Consider the following 25,811-nt stretch of genomic DNA (forward strand, 5'->3'; position numbering starts at 1 on the left):
CCAAAAAAGCCAGCTGTTCCAAACCAGACTATTGCAAGGTTCCGTGACTTTAGAAGAAAGCTGTTTTACATTATCAGCATGTCTTCTCAACATATTAAAGAAAAAGCTTTTTAGGGCTAGAATGTTTCATTCTAATGCATTTTTTTCTATTATAATACCAACAGAAGTTACCTCTACTTAGATTGTTACTAAGCTCTTTTATACTGCATGTCATAATTTGAGCAATTGTTTTCTATCTATAGAAAATTAATAAAATGCAACAATACTGACAGAACATACTTACAGAACCTAATATCTAAAACCTTCAGCACTTTGAATCTGTTCAGAACTGCAATTTTTTTTTAATAATAAAATTAATGCCAAGTAAACAGCAGCGTATTCAATAATACTGCTTTGATTTTCAAGATACTGCGTTCCTTTGTGTCTACATATGTGAGGTAGGATACAAGCATCAAAAACACCGCTAGCCAAATAAAACACCTTATAAGATGTTATCCGTCCTCCAAAGAAACTATGTTTTAAAACTAATTTCAACTTATCACATGATTACTAAAATACTGATTTGGAGGGGTAGAAATCTGTATTTGAGAGACTTTCTTCCTTCTTACATAGATATGATATGACGCTGCTATCTCAAAGGAATATACAATATACATCCTCATTACAGAAATGAAAGCGCTACTAAAAACCACATCATGACTGTAGTGAGGCACTGAAAAAAATGCAAGTGTGAAACCTTTTCGTTACTGCATACACACAGTATGATACTACGTTTATCCTGCCTATACAAATATAATGGCACTTGGTGAACTCGTGCAGAGGTCAGATCTTTTAGACCGCAGAATCTGAAGAACTTTAAAGCAAATTGGGTGGGGTTTTTTCTGTATTTCTATCCCAGTTGCCAACATTGAGCTTCTTACTTTTCCATTAGCAACAAAATACCAGAAGCTGTACTGTACGTAATGAAGCAGGTGTCCTAAGTATGTTGGACAAACCTGCTGACACAGCAGGAGGTCTACTTCTGTCAGCGTTAGGAAATTGCACCTAAATTAGTAAGTATCTTTTGTAAAGGCAATATCCAACAAAGATGCAAAGACTGGAATGGCAGTCTGTGAGCGTAACAGGAAACAAGAATGCATTCAGGTTCTTCTACTCCTCCTGATGGAGGACTGGACAGAGGGTCTTGCTCAGGTGAATTTTATCATTTTGGTCCTCATAGAGCCATCAGACTAGCAGGATGGCCATCTAGAATTCTTCTTAATCATGTGTTTGTAGACACACTGCCTTGGACAAACACGGTGGTATGCCTGAATGTGTTTCTTCAAAAAATTCTTCGTAAAATATGTACTGCACCTACCTCGATGAGGTAGAGATGTACCAATCTCTACAATACATATATATATATAAAAAAAAAATATATTTAAACACAAATTTAAAAAATATTTCCATCCACAAACTCAGAATTTTGTATGTCTGGGTTATACAATTTTAAGATATATGTATGCTCTTTCCATTACATGCCCTGTGTGCACAAGTCTTAGAATATTCAAACCTATCAACGTTCTTGGTTTTGTACTTGTATTTGCATAGGATGAATGCTTTTAAGAACTAACCCCACAGAACCACAGGGATGTAAACTTGCAGGATCCAAAACCTATTGTGTGTTTTCACAAAAGCAGACTTTGATAATCTGTCAAAACCTACGTATGTGGAAAAAAAAAAAAGCAAGAAAACTGCACACACATCTCTATGTTAAGTTTCGTGGTGGCTTTTTTTTAGAATATCAGATGACAAATGCCATGCCAGAATGAAGTATTTAATCTTGAAGTGTAAGTTTTTTGCAAGTCACTCACAAATTGGGCATATTCATTTTCAGTGGAAATGTCTTTAATATGAATGCTTTTTTGTAAATTCTAATGCTTTTGTTCACATAGATCAAAATGTCAAAACAGCAAATGTCAAAATATTTGAAAAAGGGTTCAATTTTGCTAGAAAATAAAGTCAATTGGCAGAGTCAAGTATAGTTATACAGGATTCTAGATTATCCTAAGTGGAAGAGGTGTACTCGCACTACAACTCTCAAGCAATTCCATGTTTCCTTCCTGTTAGTGGATTAGCTAGCCCTAAATATTAATTATCTCAGTTGGTAACAAGTAAAAAATCCCATGCTTCTGGAATCAGAGTGAATTATTCTTAAACACTAGTATCAAGATTACAATCACTGTTTGCATTTTACATATGAACTACAGATCACTGAAAGTTTCCTGTTGCACTGCAGCAAGAAAAGGAAATGTAACACAAATAAGCTTAATTTGCTGCAAAGTACAGCAAGATACTTCGGTAATCTCATAAAAATTTCATACTGGAACTTGTTACAGTGAGTTCAATTTGATCTTTTAATGTAATACAGTACATTTTTATAAACGTAACATTATCATTGCAGAAGAGCATGCTAACTGAATGTTAGCAATTTATCTTTTATACATAATTATATTCTACTGTAGCTACTGTACGCAGATCTCAAAATGTTAGTACATAAAATATTCATTTTCTTTATGAGATGAGAATGAACTTAGAAGAGGTTTGAATATAAGAATGAAATATTTGCTGTGCCTATTTCTCAAGAAATAATGAATTACACATTATAACCCAAGAAATCAACATTTTAAATTGCAAAACTATAGTTTAAATTTACATTAAACATTACTGATCATAATGTGCATCAATATTCAATGAAGTTTAACCTAACCATGTTTATGCCCATAAAGCCTCAAGAGTCTGCAGCAGTTTCAGCATCAATTTTTCATATTTTTGTATAAAATGGACTTAAAGGTACATCTTCCATAAATGTTTTCAGTGCAATTCTGTCAAAGAGGAAAATATAAAGCTAGCTTTCAATCATTTTATACCATAAAAAAAACCCCAACAACTTGCATTTGCACTGCTGAAGCATTAAGTAAGCCAGTTCCATTGTGCCAACTATTTCAAAGTCAATTCAAATCAACCATAATTGCCTTTTTAAGCAGCATTTCCCCCATATCTATACATTTAAGTGTTGAAAAGCTGAATACTGGAGGGCAGGGGGGAAGTTAAGCTGAGGCAGAATAATCGAATTGTTTATAATATCTTTTTCCATTGGTAACAAAAAAAAAAAACCAATGCATAATGAAAAAATTCTAAAGGTTTCTTTCCTAGTGATCTTATAGTTTGGAAATCGGTAAATCCGTGGTTTAGTATTATCCTTTCCTCTTATCTTTACAGGCCATCTTGCAACTATAACTTATTTATTGAATGGATTATATGAAAACGCTCCATTATTCAATGACATAAAATTTTCCTAAGTTAGAAACTGATTTTTTCACACGTAGGGAACCAGAGGGAGAACAGCACCTGAAATAATATGTGCTTGGCTAAGCATAGTGTAGTAACCTATACATTTTGGTTCAAAGACACAGTTTGTAAACTGTAAATCTGCATACAGGGTACTTCTTTAAGTATTTTGTTTCTATTTTTTTCAGATTATACCTAAAAAAAAAAACCAAAAACAACAACCTCTCTATGGTAGCACAAAATAAAAATGGAGCTTCATTCAAATCTTGAATACCTTGACTGCAAGAATCAACAGCTGGTTATTCAACAAAAACTTAGCTCTTCATACCAAAAAAATTTGGCTCAAAAAACAAAACCAAAACAAAACGGTACAATAAACTCTCAATAAAAGGTTCTCTCATAAAGCAACCTACCATATACTACTGCTAGATACGAGTTTCCAAAAAAACATTACATCCCATTTTCAGCACATTTTTCATAAACATGCAACTTCACTATAAAATACAAAACACTTGGCTCTCAAGAACAGCTTTATAAAGACACACTGCATCAATAAAATTTTTCTTTGTGATTAACTTTACATTGTAATAAGAACTGTATTTTCACTAATGTTTATATATCAGATTTCATATTATAATGTAGTAATAATTTGCTCTTTGTGAACTTCATGTTCAGAAGGAAATATCTATACACATTAACATACTAGACTATTAAAAACTCAGTTACAGAATTTTATTGATACAGTAGATTAATAAAAACTGATGGGGAAGATAAAATGGGTAGGGTATTCAGTACATTATTTAATAACACACTTTTAAAATTAAAATATTTTAAATCCTTTTTGAATTTTCAATGCCACTAGAAGTCCAGAAAAGTCTGGCATCAATACTGAGGTGTAAAACAAGTCAAACAACTTCTTTCACAATTTGCATCTCTTGTATTACTCTATCCAACATTGTTCAACTGTAAAAGAAAGTAATTTAGCACCTCTGATGATAGGTAGGTGCCTAAAGGTAAACACTAGGTTAGATTCATAAAGGAAACAAAGACCGTTTTTCTTTCTTCTTCTTCTCAACAAATAGTGGCAAAAGAAAGTGGCACTATTTGTTCAACTGATTTTTTTTTTTTCACAGTTAAATGTCAACAAGAGTACAAATACGAACACTGACAGATATTGCTTGAGATCAATTTTCAACAAACTCTGTTCTTTTTTAAATCAATAGATCCAATAAACAGTGGGGTACTGTCAGTTTAAAGCCGCAGATAAAAGCTATACAAGCACTTTAGAAGTCAGAAACATTAAAAAAAGAACTATTTACAGGTTTCTTCTTTAGTTCATATGTCTACAAAGCCAGCGCACATTACACTTCACAAAAATCCACAGTTAATGATATCAACATGTGTGTGGCTAAAGCTTGTGACCTAGGGACTGCAAATGCAGGGGCAGTAAAAGTAAAATAGATTTTGTCTTTTTTTCAGCAACCCCATTTATGCACTAACAGCTTCATTCAGTCTCAAGCTTTATATTAAAAGCATTCTTCAAAGCTTTCACCTGGAAGGCTGATAACTACATGCTCGCTCATCGCCTTTCCCTTTTGGAAGTTCTGCGACGGACCTGTTTGGAGAAAAAGTATTTTAAACATTTTTACACTAAAGTTTTGAAAAAATCAAGAATAAATATATTTTATAATGGAAAAAAATGCTCACTCTCACAATAATGTTTGAGTAACTGTATACAGTGTCATTCATTACTGATTTTATCACAGGTACAAGTCTCAGTCAATGACCAGGACATAACTTTCTTTGATGTTACCGAGCCTGCGTCCTTCAACTATTCAAAAATAATCTAGTTTTGTTTTTCAGAGTTTTCATACACTCAGATGCTCCAAATCATCAGATATGTCCAAAAGTGTGAAGGCATTCACAGTTACATTTTTAGTGTTATTACTAACATTACTAACGTATTTGTATGAAACAAATATAAAAATAAACTTATTTTAATATATTTGTGTATGCTGGTAAGAGGAAGAAATTGGTTTAGGATTCTGCTCCAAGATTCCATACTTATTTTCCAATACTGTTCATTTTGTGTTCCTGTTTTGTATAAAGAAACATTATTCACTATTATAATCCAATTGAGAAGAATGGGCATGAGTTACCTGGAAAATAATTCCCATGAGGTACTACACAACTCAGGCAGACAGATAACAAACGCTATACAGAACAGAAAATTTAAGATACTTAACAAAAACTGACATTTTCTAAGAAATGCAGCTTCTCTGGGAAATTACAGTGCAGTGCCACTATGCAACAGTGGCACTTGACAACCACTTCATTCATTTTCAAGGAGGAAGGTTAAGTTCTAAGAACAGGAAAAGTCATTCTCTGAACATCAATACACAGAGGACACCACAAAGACTCACAAAGAAAATCTCAGGCATTTCCCTTACATTGATTGTGGAAACTTCCTCTTCTTCCATTACTTCTTCCTGGGGAATATCATCACTGACAGGTGAACCACTCTGAAATACATCCATCTCTTCACTAGATTCATTCTCTTTACTGGCTGCTTGTTTGGAACGTCCTGCACGGCTACAATCAAAAGAAAAATAAAGATCAGTTTCACAGTATATGGGTCTGCACATGTATAAACCGTGTGAGAGCCAACATTCTACTTTACAAGAACAGCAGCCTTAAAATTTCATGTTGTATAATACGTCTACCTTATATATCTATCCAGTTCATCCATACACGGAATAGAAGAAGTGAAACTAGGAGGCTGGACAACAGCATTTGAAAACCAAATGCTTCCAGAATAGAGGGCTACGAGTACAAAGTTGAACAATTTTTGCATCTATAGACAAGAGAGATTTCTCTCTTCAGTGCCAGGATACAGGCCGAAGAGAGCTGACACAACAGTAACCAGTGAACAAGAAAAGCCAAACAGCCAGAGACTGAATACTTGGGATTTTTTTTCCCTTCTATTCAATTCCATTAATAGATGTACTCTATTTTTATATGAGTTTATACACAACAAAATTTGAATAACTGCATCTATATTTTTACAGACCTAGAAGAACCCATATTGCTATTTATGAAATTAACACTATAATGAAACTAAATGCAAATCTTCCAAGCTAGCTCATGCTAAGAGCTAGGGATAATCAGGATAACAATACCTTAATCAGGATAATCAAGAACAATCAGTCAACAATATCTTAAATTGTCTTTGTTAGTTACGGGAGCTGAATCACAAGCAAAAAGCACCCATTTGCTTAAAATAAGAACTAGTACCCCCCATGCCTTAAAAAAAGAAAAAAAAGCCAACTAGATATGTATTCAAACCTACACCTACACAGCTGCACCCACATTTCCATTTTGGTTTGGGTCATTAGCACAGTTCAGAATCCAATCACTGAATCATCCTGCTTACTGCACGTTGGTTTGATTCACAAAGCTGTCTTGGCGCACCCAAACTAGGTGACTTTTCAGATTAAATTAAACCAGAAACTCTGTTCCAGGCAGACAACAAACACACTTCAATCCCCACTGGGGGCATACAGATCCAAAACAATTGTCTTCTGACAGCATCAAACCACACATGTGGTAGGAATTTTCAGTCCTGAGAACCACACTAAAATCTGTACAAAATGAAATGTCTGAATTGCATATAGTAATTATAGTATAGTAGGGGTTTCAGCACCAACCAACCAACATGACATCCTTTAAGAAACAATACAAATTAGCCCAACTCAAGCCTTCCATGACTGATAGAAGCAACAGAATTGAAAAAGAAACAGAATTATTCACAAGCTAGGTGCATCTTTTCACATATTACAAAAATAAGCCAGTTCACATGCGCTAATTGGTAACCCAATTAGCTATCTGAAATAGGTTATACACTATCGCATCATAGGTAAAATCCCAAATTCTTATGCCAAATCCATCCCCAAGGAGCCCAGAAAGCTTTAAGCATTTGGATTAAATATATTCTATCTTGTGGTACACGTGCTGCTCAGTCTGTCAACTCCCTTCAGTAAAACTGCTGTAGATATGTATGTAGAAAAGGGAGAAAGGTCTGGCTACAATCTGCTTTGAAGACTGAGGAATTACTGCAGTCTCACCTTTTTCTTGCAGATTTGGAAAAAGGACAGTCAAAATTTGGGTGGTCTGGTCACAAAAAATAAAAAATACACACAATATTTTTTTGGATTAAATCTGGAATAGACCAAACAACTCTGAAAAAACTTACTTGGGCTTCTCATGCCAGGAACAATGTACGCACACATGAACAAGAGCTATGTCTGTTACTGATCATGTGTACAGATACAGTTTACTTTCTGTTTAAAACAGGGTAAAGAAACACTGAGTTCACTGATTTCACTGAGAAGTGAATCAGAAGCTACTAAGTATTTACTAAAGGGCATCTTTGACAAATGCCACATAGCATATCACCCAACAAGAACCTGTTGGCATGTCTTCTCTGCATAGCAGTAGCAGCTTCCAACTCTTGTTCCACTGCACATGTAGCAGTGACTTCTGTAATAACCAAGACAGTGTTGGGACCTGTGTTTCTGGTTACAGAGTAAATGAGCAGGAGAGGTCTGACCCGAGGTAGGGAAACAGAACACTGGAAAGGTCGGGATATTGTGCGTGCAAAATGCCAGAACACGCGATCCAGTGTGAAACTAAAATTTGAATTGAGGGTACAAGCTTGTTCAGGCAAAGATCTCTGGTATGGGGGGAAAAACAAACAAACAAAACCCCCCAAAAAACAGCAGGCCAGTAAGTCCCGTCTACTTGTACACTTCTGCTTTACATACATTGCATGTACATGTACAGAAAAGGTAGAGATACCTGTAGTGTCCTACAGTAGGCACAAGAAAATGAAGCTAGCCACAGAGTTTACCTTTATTTTGGAGCTTAATACGCCTCAGAATTTTCAAGAGCCTTCATGGGTTGTACCACATTTTATTCATTTGGAAACAAATGAAGTGGATAATAAGGCAGCCACAAATTAGAAAGTAAGTGAACATTAATTTAAGGAGAATCAGAATAAACTTATTCTCCACAATACTCTTTCACCACAATAACAATTTGATTCTTCCTCCCTATCCAAAACAAACGGGAGCACTTTTAGTTCCTTGAGGTCCTAATAAAGCCCTATCTTCAAGGCCCTCATGTGCTTTATTGAGTTTTCTCCTAGAAGAGCAAAGCTACGTATATGCTACCTGAGCACATTAAACTTACTCGTAGCCTCTTGCTCTGGTTTGAGATGCTCTAGGAGAAGCAGCTAGGGAAAACATTTTAGAAATAACAATGACAATTTATTTTCTTAACTGTCAATTAAAGTATTCTGAAATATTTTCAGTAAATGATTGTTTGGGCGCACAGAGGCATATTTTTAATTTTCACTAAACACAAATTTAGAAAATATTCACCACTTACACTTTTTTTTGCTGTGATGGTGGTGTTTTTGATGGCCTTCCTCGTCTTTTCTGTGGCGTAGACTGTGCTGATTCAACTGTACTAGTTTCAGATGATTCTGCTCTGTTTTGAGGAAGACCCAAATTGCAAAGTATCAAATTATAACTAATGTCCAAGGATAAAAAAGATGCAGCTTACAAGAAGACAGACTTACCTTTGCGGTGTTCTTTTCGGTGTCCTATTTTGCCTGCCTTTTGGTTTTTGTTCAATGTTTTCCGTCTGCCTCTCTTCCTCCTCCTCCTCCTCTTCTGCTGCAGCTGCTGGCGTTTGTTTTTTTTTGCTCCGTTTTGATGACTTTGCTACTGGTTCTTCCTTTGGTGTTCCCCCATTATTTGCTTTGGGAGGGCGTCCTCTTCTCCCTTTCTTTGGTGGACTGTTCTGTTCATCCTCACTTTCTATTACATCTTCTTTTAGCCTTTTTTCCTCTTGCCATTGTGTTTCATCAGATTCTGAAACAACTGCAGGTCTCTTCCTTCCCCGTTGACTACCTCTAAGTTTCTGCTCTTGACCCAGTTTATTCAGGTCATCTATGCTTAGTTTCTCTTCTGAATCTGTTATAGCTGCTTTCTTCCTTCCTCTAGGCTTCTCCATCTCTGACTGAAAAGGTAAGATTACATCTTTTAATTAAAAAATTAAACTGCCATATTAAACTGTCATGTACGCAAAAGCTACAGAAACTCGTCCCCCAACAAGACAAAGAGTCTTCAAGTTACACAACTTATCTACTAAGATTGTCTACCATATCCGTTTCAAAAACCTTTGCAAAAGCATAAACACATACATACATATAAAATTCCAGACAAGAGAGAAAGTTGAGCAGTTAAAACCCTGAAGTGCGTAAGGTCTTCCTCATTTGTATCCTCAGCTGTGGCAAACACAATTGGCTAGAACATCCATAATTGCATTTTTATCAATAGGAAAATATATAGATACAGAGGATGGGAATTGTCAACTTGTGGCTTCAGCTCTGTTGTGACCTGCAGGGTGCTTATGCCTGGCTCCCATGCTGGCAATGGTAAGGCACTAATACAGAAGATGGTGGGCAACCTGAATTTATAATTGAAGAATGGAAGCATAGGAATCAGTGGTAGCTAATTCCAAAGCACTGCTGTCAGAGCTGCACTAAGACTCAACATTTGCTCTGTACAGCAAAAAACCCCACCCAACCCTTAAAAGAATCACAGAGCAGTTTCGGTTGGAAGGGACCTTCAAAGATCATCTAGTCTGACCCCCAGCCATAGGCAGGGACATCTTCCACTAGATCAGATTGCTCAAAGCCCTGTCCAACTTGACCTTAAACACTTCCAATGATGGGGCATCCACAACTTCTCTGGGCAACCTGTTCCAGTGTCCTACCACCCTCACCATAAAAAATTTCTTCCTTATGTCCAATCTAAACCTACCCTCTTTCAGTTTAAAACCATTGCCCCTTACCCTGTCACTACAGGTCCTGGTAAAAAAACCTTTCTTATAAGCCTCATTTATATATTGAAAGGCTGCCATAAGGTCTCCTTGGAGCCTTCTCTTCTCCAGGCTGAACAACCCCAGCTCTCTCAGCCTTTCATCATTGGAAAGATGTTCCATTCCTCTGACCACTTTTTGTGGCCCTCCTCTGGACCTGCTCCAACAGGTCCATGTCTGTCTTGTAATGGGGACCCCAGAGCTGGACGGAGTACTCCAGGTGGGGTCTCACCAGCGCAGAGTAGAGGGGCAGAATCACCTGCCTTGACCTGCTGGCCACGCTTCTTTTGATGCAGCCCAGGATACGGTTGGCTTTCTGGGCTGCGACCGCATAATTGCCGGCTCATGTCCAATTTTTCATCCACCAGTACCCCCAAGTCCTTCTCTGCAGGGCTGCTCTCAATCCCTTCATCCCCTTGCCTGTATTGATACTGGGGATTGTCCTGAGTCAGGTGCAGGACCTTGCACCTGGCCTTGTTGAATTTCAAGAGGTTCACAGGGGCCCACTTCTCAAGCTTATCCAGGTCCCTCTGGATGGCATCCCATGCGTCTAGCATATCAAGAAAGGTAGAACCTTTTCTGAATCATAAGCTTTCAGAACAGAAACTATTACAGAACTCAGGGAAAAAAAAGGAGAGTTTATGACCTTTGGAAGAAAGGGCAGGCAACTCAGGAGGGCTACAAGAATGTTGTGAGGTTATGCATTAGAAGGGCCAAAGCCCAACTAGAACTTAATCTGGCTACTGCCATAAAAGACAATAAAAAAAATGCTTCTATAAATACACTAGCAACAAAAGGAGGGCTAAGGAGAATCTCCATCCTTTATTGGATGCGGGGGGAAACACAGTGACAAAGGATGAGGAAAAGGATGAGGTACTTAATGCCTTCTTTGCTTCAGTCTTTAATAGTAATATCAGTTGTTCTCAGGGTACCCACCTCCCTGAGCTGGAAGACAGGGACGGGGAGCAGAATGAAGCCCCCATAATCCAAGGGGAAACGGTTACCAACCTGCTACACCACTCAGACACAGACAAGTCTATGGGGCTGGATGGGATCCACCCAAGGGTACTGAGGGAGCTGGTGGAAGTGCTCACCAAGCCACTTTCTATCATTTATCAGCAGTCCTGGCTAACCAGGGAGGTCCCAGTTGACTGGAAGTTAGCAAATGTGACACCCATTTACAAGAAGGGCCAGAAGGAGGATCCAGGGAACTACAGGCCTGTCAGTTTGACCTCGGTGCTGGGGAAGGTTATAGAGCAGATCATCTTGAGTGCCACCACACAGCACATAGAGGACAACCAAGTGATCAGGCCCAGTCAGCTTGGGTTTATGAAAGGCAGGTCCTGCCTGACTAACCTGATCTTCTTCTATGACAACGTGACCCCTTAGTGAATGAGGGAAAGGGTGTGGATATTGTCTACCTAGACTTTAGTAAAGCCTTTGACACTGTTTCCCACAGCATTCTCCTGGAGAAACTGGCTGCTCATGGCTTGGACAGGCATATTCCTTGCTGCGTAAAAAACTAGCTGGATGGCCAGGCCCAAAGGGTTGTGGTGAATGGAGTTAAATCCAGTTGGTGGCTGGTCACAAGTGGTATTCCCCAGGGCTCCCCCAACTGGGGGCCAGTTCTGTTTAATATCATTATCAATGATCAGGACAAGGGGATCGAGTGCTCCCTCGGTAAGTTTGGAGATGACACCAAGTTGGGCAGGAGTGTTGATCTGCTCGAGGGTAGGAAGGCTCTGCAGAGCAATCTGGACAGGGTGAATCAATGGGCTGAGATTCAATTGTATGAGATTCAACAAGGCTCAGTGCCAGGTCCTGCACTTGGGTCACAACAACCCCATGCAACGCTACAGGCTTGGGGAAGAGTGGCTGGAAAGCTGCCCAGAGGAAAAGGACCTGGGGGTGCTGGTCGCCAGCCGGCTGAACATGAGCCGGCAGTGTGCCCAGGTGGCCAAGGCGGCCAACGGCATCCTGGCCTGTATCAGAAATAGTGTGGCCAGCAGGAGCAGGGAGGTGATCGTGCCCCTGTACTCAGCACTGGTGAGGCCGCACCTCAAATACTTCAGTTTTGGGCTCCTCACTACAAGAAAGACATTGAGGTGCTGGAGCGTGTCTAGAGAAGGGCAATGAAGCTGGTGAAGGGTCTAGAGCACATGAGGAGCAGCTGAGGAAACTGGGGTTGTTTAGCCTAGAGAAAAGGAGGCTGAGGGGAGACCTTACCATGCTCTACAACTACCTGAAAGCGCTCTAGAACACCTGAAAGGTGGGTGTCGGTCTCTTCTCCCAAATAACAAGCGATAGGACGAGAGGAAATGGCCTCAAGTTGTGCCAAGGGAGGTTTAGACTGGATAGTAGGAAAAATTTCTTCACTGAAAGGGTTGTCAAGCACTGGAACAGGCTGCCCAGGGAAGTGGTTGAGTCACCATCCCTGGAGATATTTAAAAGATGTGTAGATGTGGTGCTTAGGGGCGTGGTTTACTTGGCAATGCTAGGTTAACGGTTGGACTCGATGATTCTATGATTCTTCACCTCTCTATGCTGTAGTTCTCTGAAGTGCACAGTAAAGAGCCATAAACAGTGCAAAGATTTCAATAAGCAGCTATTAGGGCCAGAAGGATTGCCCCAACCAACACCTACCTCGGGGTGGGGTGGGGGGGGGGCAGGAAATCACCTACCTACCATTTCATGGGGACCATGACTATTTCATTTTGAACCATGAAATGATCCAGAAGTTCAAATATTTACAGTATTTCACAGTTTTATACTAATGTTTATTTCAAACTAACATTACTGTATTTCAACACATACAAACACTCATTTATTAGTATTTGTCACATTGCAATTTAATCTACATAATGACAGTTATGCCACTTAAAACCAGCTTGAATGTTTTTTTTTCCCCTTCACATCTCCCTTGTGATATAAGATAGAAGTCAGCTTACAAATACATGTCTCCACTTTAGCCATAAACCCTGGTCAAGGAAAGCAGAAAGAAAAGCTAGAAAGGATAGGAGGAAAAAAATTAAAAGAAACTGAAGTACAAAGAATTACACTAGAAGAAAATAAGAAAAATGTTTGAACTATGATAACATCTGCCAGTTCATGACTTCAGCGACAAAACTGTTGATCTAGATCAGTGACATCCTCATTATTCCCTGTTCTATTTGCTTTTGCAGTGCTTGGGCACATCTGTCATTGCAGCTGCTTTTACCAGGGAAGTAGTTGTAACCAAGTCTCTCCCTCAGGTTAAACAGTGTCCCACAACCATAGAACCGACATGTTACTCAATGATGTAATCTGGAGAAATATCCTAAACGTCTTTAAAACATGGACCTTCCGGGCCCCAATGGAGCTCCTCCGCTCAAAAAAAAAACAAAAATGAGTTTGGAATGAATGACCTTAAGCAGCTTGCTTACATAGTCAAAGTGAAATACAAATGCCCTCAAAAGTACTTGAAATACTAAACTGTATTGGCTTTATCACTTAGCTTTGTCAGTTACCAATTCAACCTAATGCTTCTAAACATGAATTGCATCCCAGCAGCTGTTTGGACTCTCAGACTTTTCAAGGTTTACAGCTGAAGTGACATATCAATACAGAAAGCATCAGGAATGTTTTTTTTTTTTGACAAGAGATTCCTGATTTTTCTGGTTTTGTTATAAGCCGGTTTGCTTTTCCCACAAGATATCACAGCATAAGATGGCTATTTGCACTTCAAGACAAGCAAAAATTTAGGACATTTTTACTAGTCCGTAGCTTATGTCCCAAGCAACTAGAAAAAATGCAACAGACTGACATAATGGGAGAATAGAGAAATGTCAGAGACAGTCAAAAAAATAAAGCAGCAGTGATATCAGATAGAGAACATCCTTAATGCGTTCTAGAAAATCCAATTGTAACAAATCTGATCTTGTTTATATTATTACTTTTTCATGCATATCCCAAATGCTACAGAATTTACAGACTGCCAACTGTTATTAAGGTACAAAGAACCGAAATTTACTAGTGGTATGTGAAATTCTTATTATTTGAACTGCTCTTAGAATTACAATATAATTATAATTTTCTTTGGTGGTTTATTTTTCTGTATTCTGATACAGGTGTAAATACTGCTTGAGACAATATTTAGCCTGTTTATAATTTCATTAACATATTAAAGCACTGCATCTGAGTGAGAGTCCAAAACAGTTTTGATATCCTCATTAAGGAACCTTTAGCATTACTGATCTACAGAAATACGTAAATCCATCAGTAAGAATTAGTAAGGACAAGGCTACCACTTTCAAAGGCCTGTCACTCTTGAAAGCCTTAGTTAGAATAGAATAGGAATAGGAGTAGAATATTTTCAGTTGAAAGGGAGCTACAATGATCATCTAGTCCAACTGCCTGACCACTTCAGGCTGACCAAAAGTAAAAGCATGTTATTAAGGGCATTGTCCAAATGCCTCTTAAACACTGACAGGCTTCGTTAGTGGTCATTCACTAAAATCTCTCTCTGAGATAGACACATGTAATTTCTCCTGAATGATCCTGACACTATAAAAGAGCATAGCAATGACACCATTCTGCTACCCTTGGGGTTCAATGTTCTCACAACAGTTCGTTTACCAACAGCATAGGCAACTTGCTCGTTAATCATTAAGACTATTTTACATCCTATGGGATTGTATTGGTCTATAAGCATCAGTTAGCTAGTTCACTCTGCCCTAAAAGCCTGTTGAAGATCATATTATGCACAGACAGCCTTAATATCATGCTGCAACTTCTATTTGTGATACTTGGCATTCAGAACCAAGCATTTTCCTGCCTTCACTGCAATACAAGTTGCATGCAAGAAAACAGAATCCATATGGCTATTCTTCAAGGAACTCTTCCTTCAACTTCTAAATCCAGTGTCAAATTATGATGCCCTCTTGGTATTCTAAATAAGCAGGAGAACAAACAGCCTCTATTCCTTACAGCTGTTGAAAGGAAAACACAGTTGGCTGGAAAAGGAGAACATGCCTTAGCACCACTGTAGGACTACAAAAAAAGGCAAGAATTATAATGCATCAACACTGTAATGAGCTATTATCACTTTGCTAGCTACGAGCAAGAAACCATATATGATACAGACTTTTACAACCTCAGAAGGCAATCTGAAATTTCAGGCAGGTTAAACCACTCCCCCAAAACTCCAGTATACTTGATCATTCTTAAACTAATCCAATTAATTCTTCCAAAGCTATATTTCAAGTAAACATCAAGAACACATACAAAAAAAAATCTCTACTGTATATTGGGGAACACAAGTCCAAGGAAGCTATCAACTTGAACAATGTTCCAAATGCTTCATCAACCAATCTCGAGAATGAGACAAATCGTGGACTAATTATCATCAACCTAGCTCTAGCAGAATCTACCCCGGTCAATATTACCAATATCCTGCAAATCATAACTGGTAATCTTGAAAGCTTACAGGAGTTGTCAGTATGATATATAGGTATATATGTATGTAACGTACACATGAAAAACAGACAAACTGAACCTTTTTTTCATTGCATTTTCATATCCAAGTCTAAATACATTTTCCAGTAGTAAACTACTGTAAACAACATCAAATCAGTTTCATGTTTCAGTGTATGTACTTGATATCATTCAAGAAAAATCACATTAATTTTTATTTTAAGTCTTGGTGACTTAAAATGAAGTATCTGCAATGCAACCAAACAGCTCACCCTTACAAGATCAGAGTCGTCCCTTTTGTCAGTTTTCTTCCCTGGTAAGGGCGAAGCCAGTGTGAATTCTTCATTTTCACTGTGGTCCATTTCAGTACTGTCAAGCCTAGAATCAATAAACATTTATTTTCTTCATTATTATAATACAGTGGGCAATTGTTTTAAAAAAATATTTATTAAGAACAAGAATCTTCAGAAGAAATCTATGCCTAAACCAGGAACAATCTGGCAGAAAGAAACTTTCAACTCTGGTTACAATAGCCACCACATATCACAAGCCAGAACACCTAAGTCTCAGGACAAAGGTGTCAATCTTATATAAGCCAAGTTGGATTTTCTTTTTTCACTGGGAAAGACAAGCAGCTTTTTGAAACAGAAGAGCCTTACTAAGTTACAAGAGATCTGTGCGTTTGTATACATTTGCATACACTTTCATATACCAATCAGAGATCCCCACAGACAGACCAGCCAGAGGATGCACACTTTCCTATAGTGAGGTTTAGGCAATGAAACAGCAGATTTAAATTTCAGAGACCAGTTCATCCCTCAGCTTTCTGTTGTTATTTAGGGCAGCAATTTAATTTTTATTTCAGTTTCTACATATGTAAATGTGGGCAATAATACCTCCTGCATATGTAAAACACTGAGACCCACAGATAAAAGGTAATATATAAAAGCCAATACATAAAAATCGTTTCGTTTCATCTGCCCTGGGGTAGGTAGAAGCAACGTTTTTAAATAACAGGGCATGTTTTTTAATGAAAAGAAATATGCTATGTGCTGAAATGAAAAGTGGTATTCAAATACACAAATTCTTAACTCCCTGGCCTGGGCACTGCATAGACTGAGAAAGACGTTCTCACTCCTACAAGTATAAAATCTGTAATAACTGTGATGTAATCGGAAGCTCAGTTTTTATACATCGTCTTAACAGATGCAAGCTTGCCTGTATATATTCAGTCACACCGAATTGGAAATACCATGCATACTGAATCATTACCATCACTTCAGAGGACTTTTCTTCTTCTTTGGTATCTCCTCTCAAAACACTAATCAGTTTAACCTAGGTGAACTGGGAGATCATGAAGATGACAGAACATGTTAGGCTGTGAGTGCAGCATTTTTTGAAACGAACTGGATGTAAAATAGTATTGGTCTCAGATTCATTTCACTGGATATAGAGAAGAATCTGGATTCCAACCTGTCCTTAGCCAATAATGTATTTTGGCATGTGAACTTGCATGACTTGTAAGAAAGAAGCCTTTCTGTGGACTTTCCATGAAGTTGAGAAGTATTTCTTGTAAAACACTGCACTACATTTAAAAATATTATAAATGCAGAACAAATTTATAGAGGAGGAAGTCACATGAGATCACCACAATGGCCTACCAGTCCTCACTATCTGTGACATGTTGTTAACATTACAGCAGGCCACAAGGTTCCTAGGAACTGCATGTATGTATACACACATATACACACACGTATATATACATGTGTGTATATACATATATAAATAGGGGATATGTGTGTATATACATATATAAATAAAATAAAATAAACATATGAGGCTTTCCTTCCCTCCTACAGCCAACTCTGGATATGATTTGATTCTGAGTTTGGTTTTGTTTTTTTTTTTTTTAAAGCAAATTTATTTCTGGGGTTAGAAAGCCAAATTCATGGTTTCAGTTATACCAATGTGGTACTATAACTTACTTCAAAATAAGATAATAGAATTCTGTTTCTTACTTAGAAAACATTATAGAAATATTCAAGGTTTCCATTACAAATACTTGAAATATCAAAGCTCCTTTGTTGTCTACCAACCTCCCTTTGATCCTTCCTGGAGAGCTTGGATTTGAACTGCTGCTGGCATTGCTTACAGTTTCCATTCGTGAAGATTTGGATTGAGACTGCTTGCCTGCTGACGAAAGAGGCTTATTAACTGCTCCAAGAACATTGGCTGCTTTGGGCTGAAACCAAAAATATATTTCCTTTATTTTAAGCTACACGTTTAGATATTGTTAACATGTACTATGCTTAAAATATTCACAGACTTCACTTTCTGCAATCAATATCTTAATTTTAACACAAAGCTATGAACATTTTCACGTGAAAATTATAACAGACACCAAAAGGAAGCTGACAAAGCGGTAACCAAATAGCTAGCTGCCTATGGTATTCTTCTCTCTACCCTTGAGAAGAAGTCCTCTTCTCATGGGCAGTATTGGGTGCTCACCTGACCTTGCAGTAAGCCACTTCAGGACTTTTTGTGCAGTTTGCTTTCTGCTGATCTAGCTGCCTGAACCAGCTCACCATTTGGATCAGATAAGCATCTGTGCTGGCAAAACAGAAACAGCAGTAGGATAGCCCTTTCAGCAAAGAAGCCAAAGGCTTAGCTGTAATGGCAAACCACGCTATGAATGAATGAATGAACGGGAGCCTCAAAAATCAAGTATTGTGGAAAAGATTCTGATGCTTCATGCACAGATTTAAATACGTTAGGCTTTTAATAGGTGCCAAAATTCCCAAACACTGGTGAGCTTCAGGTTATTGTTTTAAGTGGATTATCTTTCAGACATGCCAAATACTTCCAGCTCATACTAACTTTTGAGAGTTGAAAGAGTTCAGTTACTCCTAAAGAGAATACAGCTTTATGCCAAACATCCATGTACAAAAACACTGAATTAAAGACCATTCCCCACATTTCTCATTATCCATCTTCTATTGCAATATTAGATTCTAGCCATGTCTAAAGTTAGTGACAGCTAAAAAAAAGTTCAACGTGCACATCATAGCAGCTTTGAGTGTTCCTTTTTCAGAGACATGCACCATGGATGTGCTGGTTATACTTTTTATAGCCAGAGGGAATTTTACACTTAAACCAAAGATTCATTCTGCACTGAGTACAAGAAAAACAGCATATCCTTTCCAAAAATAAACCTTGGATAACAAAATCCAGTTTAAGAACTTACATCTATTAGTTTAGAACTTAAGGTTAATCAATAAGCGAATACAGAAAGAGCTCAAAAGCAGAGAGATGTTCAAATACACACTGGACTGGACTTCCTACTAAGGAGGGACTAACACTAACAGGGCCTGCACTAACAGTTCCTCCCTTACCACAGAAGCTACACTCAAAGCCTTGCTGCCTTCAGATACTGTTCCTTGCTTATAGCCACCCCACTAACATCCACTCAAACTAGTCTTCCATTCCGCAAAATAAGACTCCCTAGACCACTCTCATTCCACGTTGCTCTCACGATGGTGAGGCAAATGAAAATTTTTGGTGGTCAAATACACCTCTGCTGTTTGTTACAAAATTTCAGAACAACAAAAAAGGAGCTAGAGTACCTGGCACTAGAAATTTAAAATAATATAAAAGCTACCTTAGGATTCAAAAGAATTTCAAATTAGGGTATATGAAAGATATGGAACTCGGAGGCAGTCCAGCAAAGGGCCACTAAGATGAAGATGGGACTGGAGCATTTCTCATATGAGGAAAGTCTGAGAGAGCAGGGGCTTTGGACTAGATGTCCCTTCCAACTTCAAACATTCTGTAATTGTGTGATTTTTCATGATAGCATAAACCACGTTTCTCGTTTAATATTGTCACAATACACTTTAATATGTTAAAGTTTGGGACAAACTAGCAAGAAAGTTTTATATCAAAAACTGGATGAGAGAACTTAATATTGACTACTAATCAGAAATTGGAAGACACACAACCTCCTTTTAAAAACTTCTGCATCTTCAGTAAGAAGTGAATCTCTACTCCATGGAGTTCAAATACTCAAATGCGCACTACAGTGATGATATATTCCAATCAATAAATGTTGACTTTCAACTTCTAATCAGAAAGTTTGTATGTATGCATTTTTTCCTGACTTGCATTCCTCCTCTACTAGTAAGTTACCAGCTCGCAGCTAATGCTTCATTAGCAAAGTTAAGGGTAATGAGGATGCTGTGCTTTTATTTCTTTTGCCAGGTAGCAAATGAATGTTCTCCTGTAATCTATAACACGATACATTAATCCAGATGAAAATCAAAATTTCTCTCTTCCTTCACTAGATTTTAATTTTATTCTAAAGAGTACCTGGGTTTAGCTTTAGTGAAGAAAGAATATTGCCATTCAATACAATGCGTACTTAGAAAGAACAAATTAATATAACCATAGAACAGTCAGTTATCTTCTAAGATACTGTAAAATGGTATTCAGCTTTGCCAAAGATTAATTTATGTAATTTTAAAAATAATTTATATTAGAGTTTTCCATAGCTGTCACTTCATATGCAATACTGTAGTCTTCAGCAGAAAAAAAGGTTAACCATTTTGTAAACTTGTCAAATATTATGGTGGGGTTTTTTTGGACCCTCTCTTTTTAAAAAGATAACAGGCTTTGCCTACTATTACCACAAACCCAGCACAAACAGTAACATTTTTCCTTTCTACCCATCTCTTTCTCTCTACCTGTTTACTAACCTTTGGCATATAAACCCTTTGGGCAGAAACAATGTATCTTCTTAAACTTGAAGCATTTCATTAACTACATGTTAGTTTTCTCTAAAAAAACCCAGAAAACAAAAAAAAACCAAAAACCCAAGCAAACAAACAAACAAAAAAACACCACAGAAAAAACCAAACCAAAACTGCAAACACAGCACCAGAAGCAAAACCACAAACACCACCACCCCCAATACATACCTTTCCAGGAGTGAAAAAAGACTTCATTTCCGGAGGAAGATAATTTTTGGTGTTACTGAAATTCTGTAAAGAAGGAGGGAGGCGGGGGGGAGGGGGAATCACAGCAATAATCAATGAACAAGATACATACATTTTGAAGGTACTACTGAAAGATTTTCTTTACATCATTTATGCTTTTGAAATTTTAAACCTGAACAACAATATCTTGAGGGGGGCGGGAGGGGAAGGGGAGAAATCAGTGTGTGTACACTTACATAAATATTTATGAAAACATACACGTACATACATTTTCAACTACATTATAATAGGGAGAAGTCTGAAGTTACAAGTAGTATTAAAAAACCCCCCTGAATTACAACTAACAGAGATTTAAACAGAATTATCTCAAGAAAAATTAAATGCCAAGGTATACCTTGTCAGGTTGAGTAAAATATCTGGCTGGAAGTACAGGGTCTTTAGGGGATTCCAAACTGTAAGTTGTACTCTTTGACATAATGATATTCATTGCTACATCACAGACTGTGTATAGTTTCTGTAAATAATAAAATTTTAAAAACCGAACAAATAACACTTTAGAAGTTCATCGCAAATCTTGACAAAAGACAGTATTTTTTGAGCACAGAACTACAAGAACTCAGTTTAAAAGCAATCATCTTAAACATTTAACATTAGCTTGCATCTTAAACAGCGTATCGCAGGGTATTAAAATATAGGAGCAAAAACACTGTAGGTCCAGCAGTTAAAGAAAGCTAGCTTTCCTCATCTTTCTACATTTAAGAATAGCGTGTGCCATGGTTTCAAAGACAAAGCTAAAAAAAAAAAAACAAAAACAAAAACAAAAACACAAAGAACAAACCCCAAACACAAAACCAAACCAAAATAAAAAAACCCTCATCTCTGTGGGAAAAACAGAAAAGTGACAAATCTGTACATTATGTGACACAAAAACCTCAAAAACAAGATCAGGGTTTGATACATTCACTACACAATACACTCCGGAGACATCTAATGCATGTATTTTTCTTCCTATACTAAGCTTACACTTGCGCTTTTAAAATGAAATATTACAAAGCATTTTAGTGGATGATTTCAATGGTAAAAATTATAGTTTACATATATTTAAAGTTAGCGTTTAATAATCTTACTGAGACAGAAACAGAAGGACTGCAAACTATTACAACTCCCTTGTAAACATGCAAGATCTGCTGAAGCATAGGAAAATAACTGTCATCTAAACTATAATAAACATAATCATTACAATATACAAAGTATCATCTCCCACATACAATTCTATTGAAAGACATTTTAAAGTTGGTGTGTAGACAAAAAGCAACTCATTTCCAGAAGCAGACCAGAATTAAATGCAATTTCTAATCAAAAAGTATCACCTACTTCATTCATTTTTGGATCATCTGGTCCTTGAGCATCCTTAGTCTGTTTGATATTTTCTACCATTTTTCTGATAAACGCGTGACTGTTGTTTTCATTTTTAGCCATCAATATTTCCAGTATGAACCACAGGCACCTAAAGGAGAAATGCAGTACTCCTCATGCATAAAAATGCAAAAGAAATTCTTTAAAAAAGCACATCGGAGAAAGTGGTTTACTCTAGGTTTTACTAGTATTATGAATTTGAACCAGTCTAACTCTGGGAAACCAATTCTTTAGGAAAAAAGAAGTGAAGGTAGGATGAGCAGAAGGTGAAGGTTCCTCTGCAAGATATCACAGAGCACTAAAAAAGCATATATACTATTTCTCACAGTATTTTACAGAAAAAACTGCCATCATTACATGCACTGGACAGTGTATCAGGGTACCACAACAAATTAAAATTTCACTTAGAATAAAGTTAGAATGTTTTAACCCTAGAAAGAACACTATTAAAAGTAGTCTTACTCTTTAATGTCCTTGAGTTGTTCAATGTCCTGGACTTTGACATAATCTGGGTCATGAGCTAGAAGATGGATAGTATAAGGAACAACATACTCTGGTAGAAGTGACAACAGTTTCTCTGAAAAGCAGAAGAAAGATGCATGAGAAGACTACACATCAAGAAATATCCTTTTCTACTACAGAGGAAAGAGCAAAATTTAAGGTCAGCATACATTAAAATAAAGTATAGGCACACGTGGGCCTATCATTTCTTTATGATGTTGCATCTTATGGTTGATGTGCAGATGTTTCATGCATGCAAAAATTAAGATTTTAAGTATCTTCACTCAGGGCTGCATATTTTCTAGCTACCTTGAGAATACAGCTGCACAGTCACCCCCTACTCCCAATCCTTTCCTTGTTTCAAAGCCTGTATTCTGAAAGACTTTGAAAAACAGATGTGAGGATAGATCACAAAATCCATGTTAACCGCAAGATATGAGACCAGCAAAATTGTAGGATGTCCTGGTTTCGGCTGGGATAGGGTTAAATTTCTTCCTAGTGCTGTGCTTTGGATTTAGTACGAGAAGAATGTTGATAATGCACCGATGTTTTCAGTTATTGCTAAGTGCCCTCCTAGTCCAAGGACAGCTCCCGTGCCTACTGACTGAGCTAGGTACACAAGATGGGAGGGAACATAATCAGGACAGCCAGCCCAGCTGGCTAATGGGGTATTCCATACCATGTGACGTCATGCTCAGTATATAAATGGAAGGCGTGATCCAGGAAGTACCGATCGCTACTTGGTTATCGGTCAGCGCGGGTGGTGAGCAATTACATTGTGCATCACTCATTTTGTATATTCTATCATTATTTATTATCATTATTTTCCCTTTTCTGTTCTATTAAACTGTCTTTATCTCAACCCACGAGTTTTTCTCACTCTTACCCTTCCGATTCTCTCCCCGTCCCGCTGCGGGGGCGGGGGGAGTGAGCGAGCGGCTGCGTGGTATTTTGGCTGCCTGCCAGGTTAAACCACGACAGTCCTTTTTGGCGCCCAACGTGGGGCTCGAAGGGTTGAGATAACGATAGATCTGATCAAAGTGTGTTAAGGCAAAATTGTTATAAGCATCCATTATATTGATTGGTCACAATGTTGATGTATTGGCTGTCAAAGTTGTGGGGCTGGCTCTCAATGTTGGGTCATGTAATACCTTGCTTGCAGTATGTGTTCCCGTTTGTGCTGTTTATCATCAGTCGGAACTGGGCCAAGATTATCATTTTGTTGCTGTTTTATGAGGTGATAAAATCATTGGTCGTAAGTCTAATCTGGTATCTGTACTCGGCACTGGCGTCATTTCTGTACCTCGGGAACCACCTCTTAGAAATTATTGGTAATTGCACTTGTTCCTCCTCGGAGAATGAATTTAAGGGGGAGACGGGATGGGACACTCTCTCCCACTTGTTCATCTTCCCTTCCATATCGTCAGAAACTCCTTTTTCTTCTATCCTCTTCACAAAGATGTCCACAATATTCCCTGAGAATTTTGAATATCCTTGGGATGCTCAAACAAGCATGTTCATATTGGTACTATGTCTCCTGAATGTGGTTCAGGCCTTGTTTAGGGTTAAACAACTATTCAGGAATACTGTCCAGAGATCAACCCTCAGGAACAAGAAAAGAGGGAGGGCAAGCAGTGGTGCCTCATCGGGGCGGGCGGAGCGGCGAGTCTCGGGGGCGGCTACAGACACAGTTGTTACTCAAAACCCCACGACAGGCACTGCGGCTACTCCAACCCCCATGACAACCCCTGTGGCTACTCAAACCCCGCAACAGTCACCGTAGCTTCTCCAACCCCTGCGACAAGCACTGCAGCCACTCAAACTCCGGCAACAGGCACTACAGTTACTCCGGCCCCCGCGACAGGCACTGCAGCTACCCAAACCCCAGCAACAGGCACTACAGCTGAACCAGAGGACCAACCCTTGCTGGTATCCGTTGCCCCTGTACAGAAGAGGAAATCTTGGAAGCGGAGATCAGGTCGTTTAGAAAGGGATGATGAAAGACCAGGGCCATCACGAGGAGAGGAGGAGGAAGAGGAAGAACTCATAAACGAGACGGAAACCACCCGATCGCTATCCCTGAGTGAGCTGCGAGATATGCGGAAAGATTTCAGCCGTCATCCAGGCGAGCATATTGTTACCTGGCTGCTCCGATGCTGGGATAATGGGGCCAGTAGCCTGGAATTGGAGGGGAAGGAAGCCAAACAGCTGGGATCCCTTGCTAGGGAAGGAGGCATTGACAAAGCGATTGGAAAAGGGACACAGGTCCTCAGCCTCTGGAGGCGACTGCTGTCAGGCGTGAAGGAAAGGTATCCCTTCAAGGAAGATGTTATATATCGCCTAGGCAAATGGACCACTGTGGAGAGAGGTATCCAGTACCTGAGAGAACTAGGCGTGCTGGAGGTGGTTTATAGTGACCTGGACAACAACCAAACGCCCAAAGATCCAGATGACGTTCAGTGCACCCGACCCATGTGGCGGAAGTTGGTACGGAGCGCACCAGCATCGTATGCCAGTTCGTTGGCAGTACTGTGCTGGAAAGAGGAAGAAGCACCAACGGTGGATGAGGTGGTTAGCAGACTTCGGGATTTTGAAGAAACTATCTCCTCCTCCCTTGTCTCGGCTGTGGAGAAACTGTCCCGAAAGGTCCAGCAACTCGAAGAGGGTATGTCCTATTCCCCACCTGTACGGACCAGTATCTCAGCCATTAGGAGTCAGCGTTTTTCTCCTCAAGAGAGAGGATATCGAAAGTACACACCACGGGGCACCCTGTGGTTTTACCTGCGTGACCACGGAGAGGACATGAGGCAGTGGGATGGAAAACCTACCTTGACCCTAGAGGCACGGGTACGTGAGTTGCAAGGAAAAACAATCACACAAGGGGGTTCTCCCAGGAAAAATGCTGCTCCAGTTTTCAGGAAAAACCTGTCTCACGACGGTCCAGTTTCCAGTGAACAGTTCCCCAGACAGAGTAGAAGGGCTGATCTTACTTTGGACTGTAATGAAGGAATTCTTGACTCATGTTTGCAAGAAGTGAGAAGCAGATACTATGACCAGAACTAGAGGGGCCCTGCCTCCGGCCAGGTGGAGGAAAGGGACAACCGGGTTTACTGGACTGTGTGGATTCGATGGCCTGGCACATCAGACCCACAGGAGTATAAGGCTCTCGTAGAC

At 38.7% G+C, this 25,811-nt stretch overlaps 1 protein-coding gene across 5 annotated transcripts in view; it reads right to left on the reverse strand.

The window, feature by feature from the left end:
* Positions 1-1,873: 1,873 nt before the first annotated feature.
* PDS5B (PDS5 cohesin associated factor B) overlaps positions 1,874-25,811 on the reverse strand; it is a 119,692-nt gene continuing 95,754 nt past the window's right edge. For 2 of the 5 annotated variants that reach the window (XM_075139793.1, XM_075139797.1), the window contains 10 exons: positions 22,599-22,713; positions 22,095-22,227; positions 21,115-21,234; positions 20,703-20,765; positions 17,826-17,971; positions 16,002-16,107; positions 8,972-9,414; positions 8,779-8,880; positions 5,781-5,922; positions 4,057-4,945 (listed from right to left, as the gene is read on the reverse strand). In XM_075139793.1, coding sequence (XP_074995894.1) covers positions 4,910-4,945; positions 5,781-5,922; positions 8,779-8,880; positions 8,972-9,414; positions 16,002-16,107; positions 17,826-17,971; positions 20,703-20,765; positions 21,115-21,234; positions 22,095-22,227; positions 22,599-22,713 — 1,406 coding nt within the window. In that variant the 3' untranslated portion in view covers positions 4,057-4,909. Of the gene's footprint in view, positions 4,946-5,780; positions 5,923-8,778; positions 8,881-8,971; positions 9,415-16,001; positions 16,108-17,825; positions 17,972-20,702; positions 20,766-21,114; positions 21,235-22,094; positions 22,228-22,598; positions 22,714-25,811 lie in introns of all 5 variants that reach the window. The other 3 variants (XM_075139794.1, XM_075139796.1, XM_075139795.1) reach the window with 3 other exon arrangements.

This window comes from Calonectris borealis, chromosome 1, assembly GCF_964195595.1.
Source record: "Calonectris borealis chromosome 1, bCalBor7.hap1.2, whole genome shotgun sequence".
Taxonomy (NCBI): domain Eukaryota; kingdom Metazoa; phylum Chordata; class Aves; order Procellariiformes; family Procellariidae; genus Calonectris; species Calonectris borealis.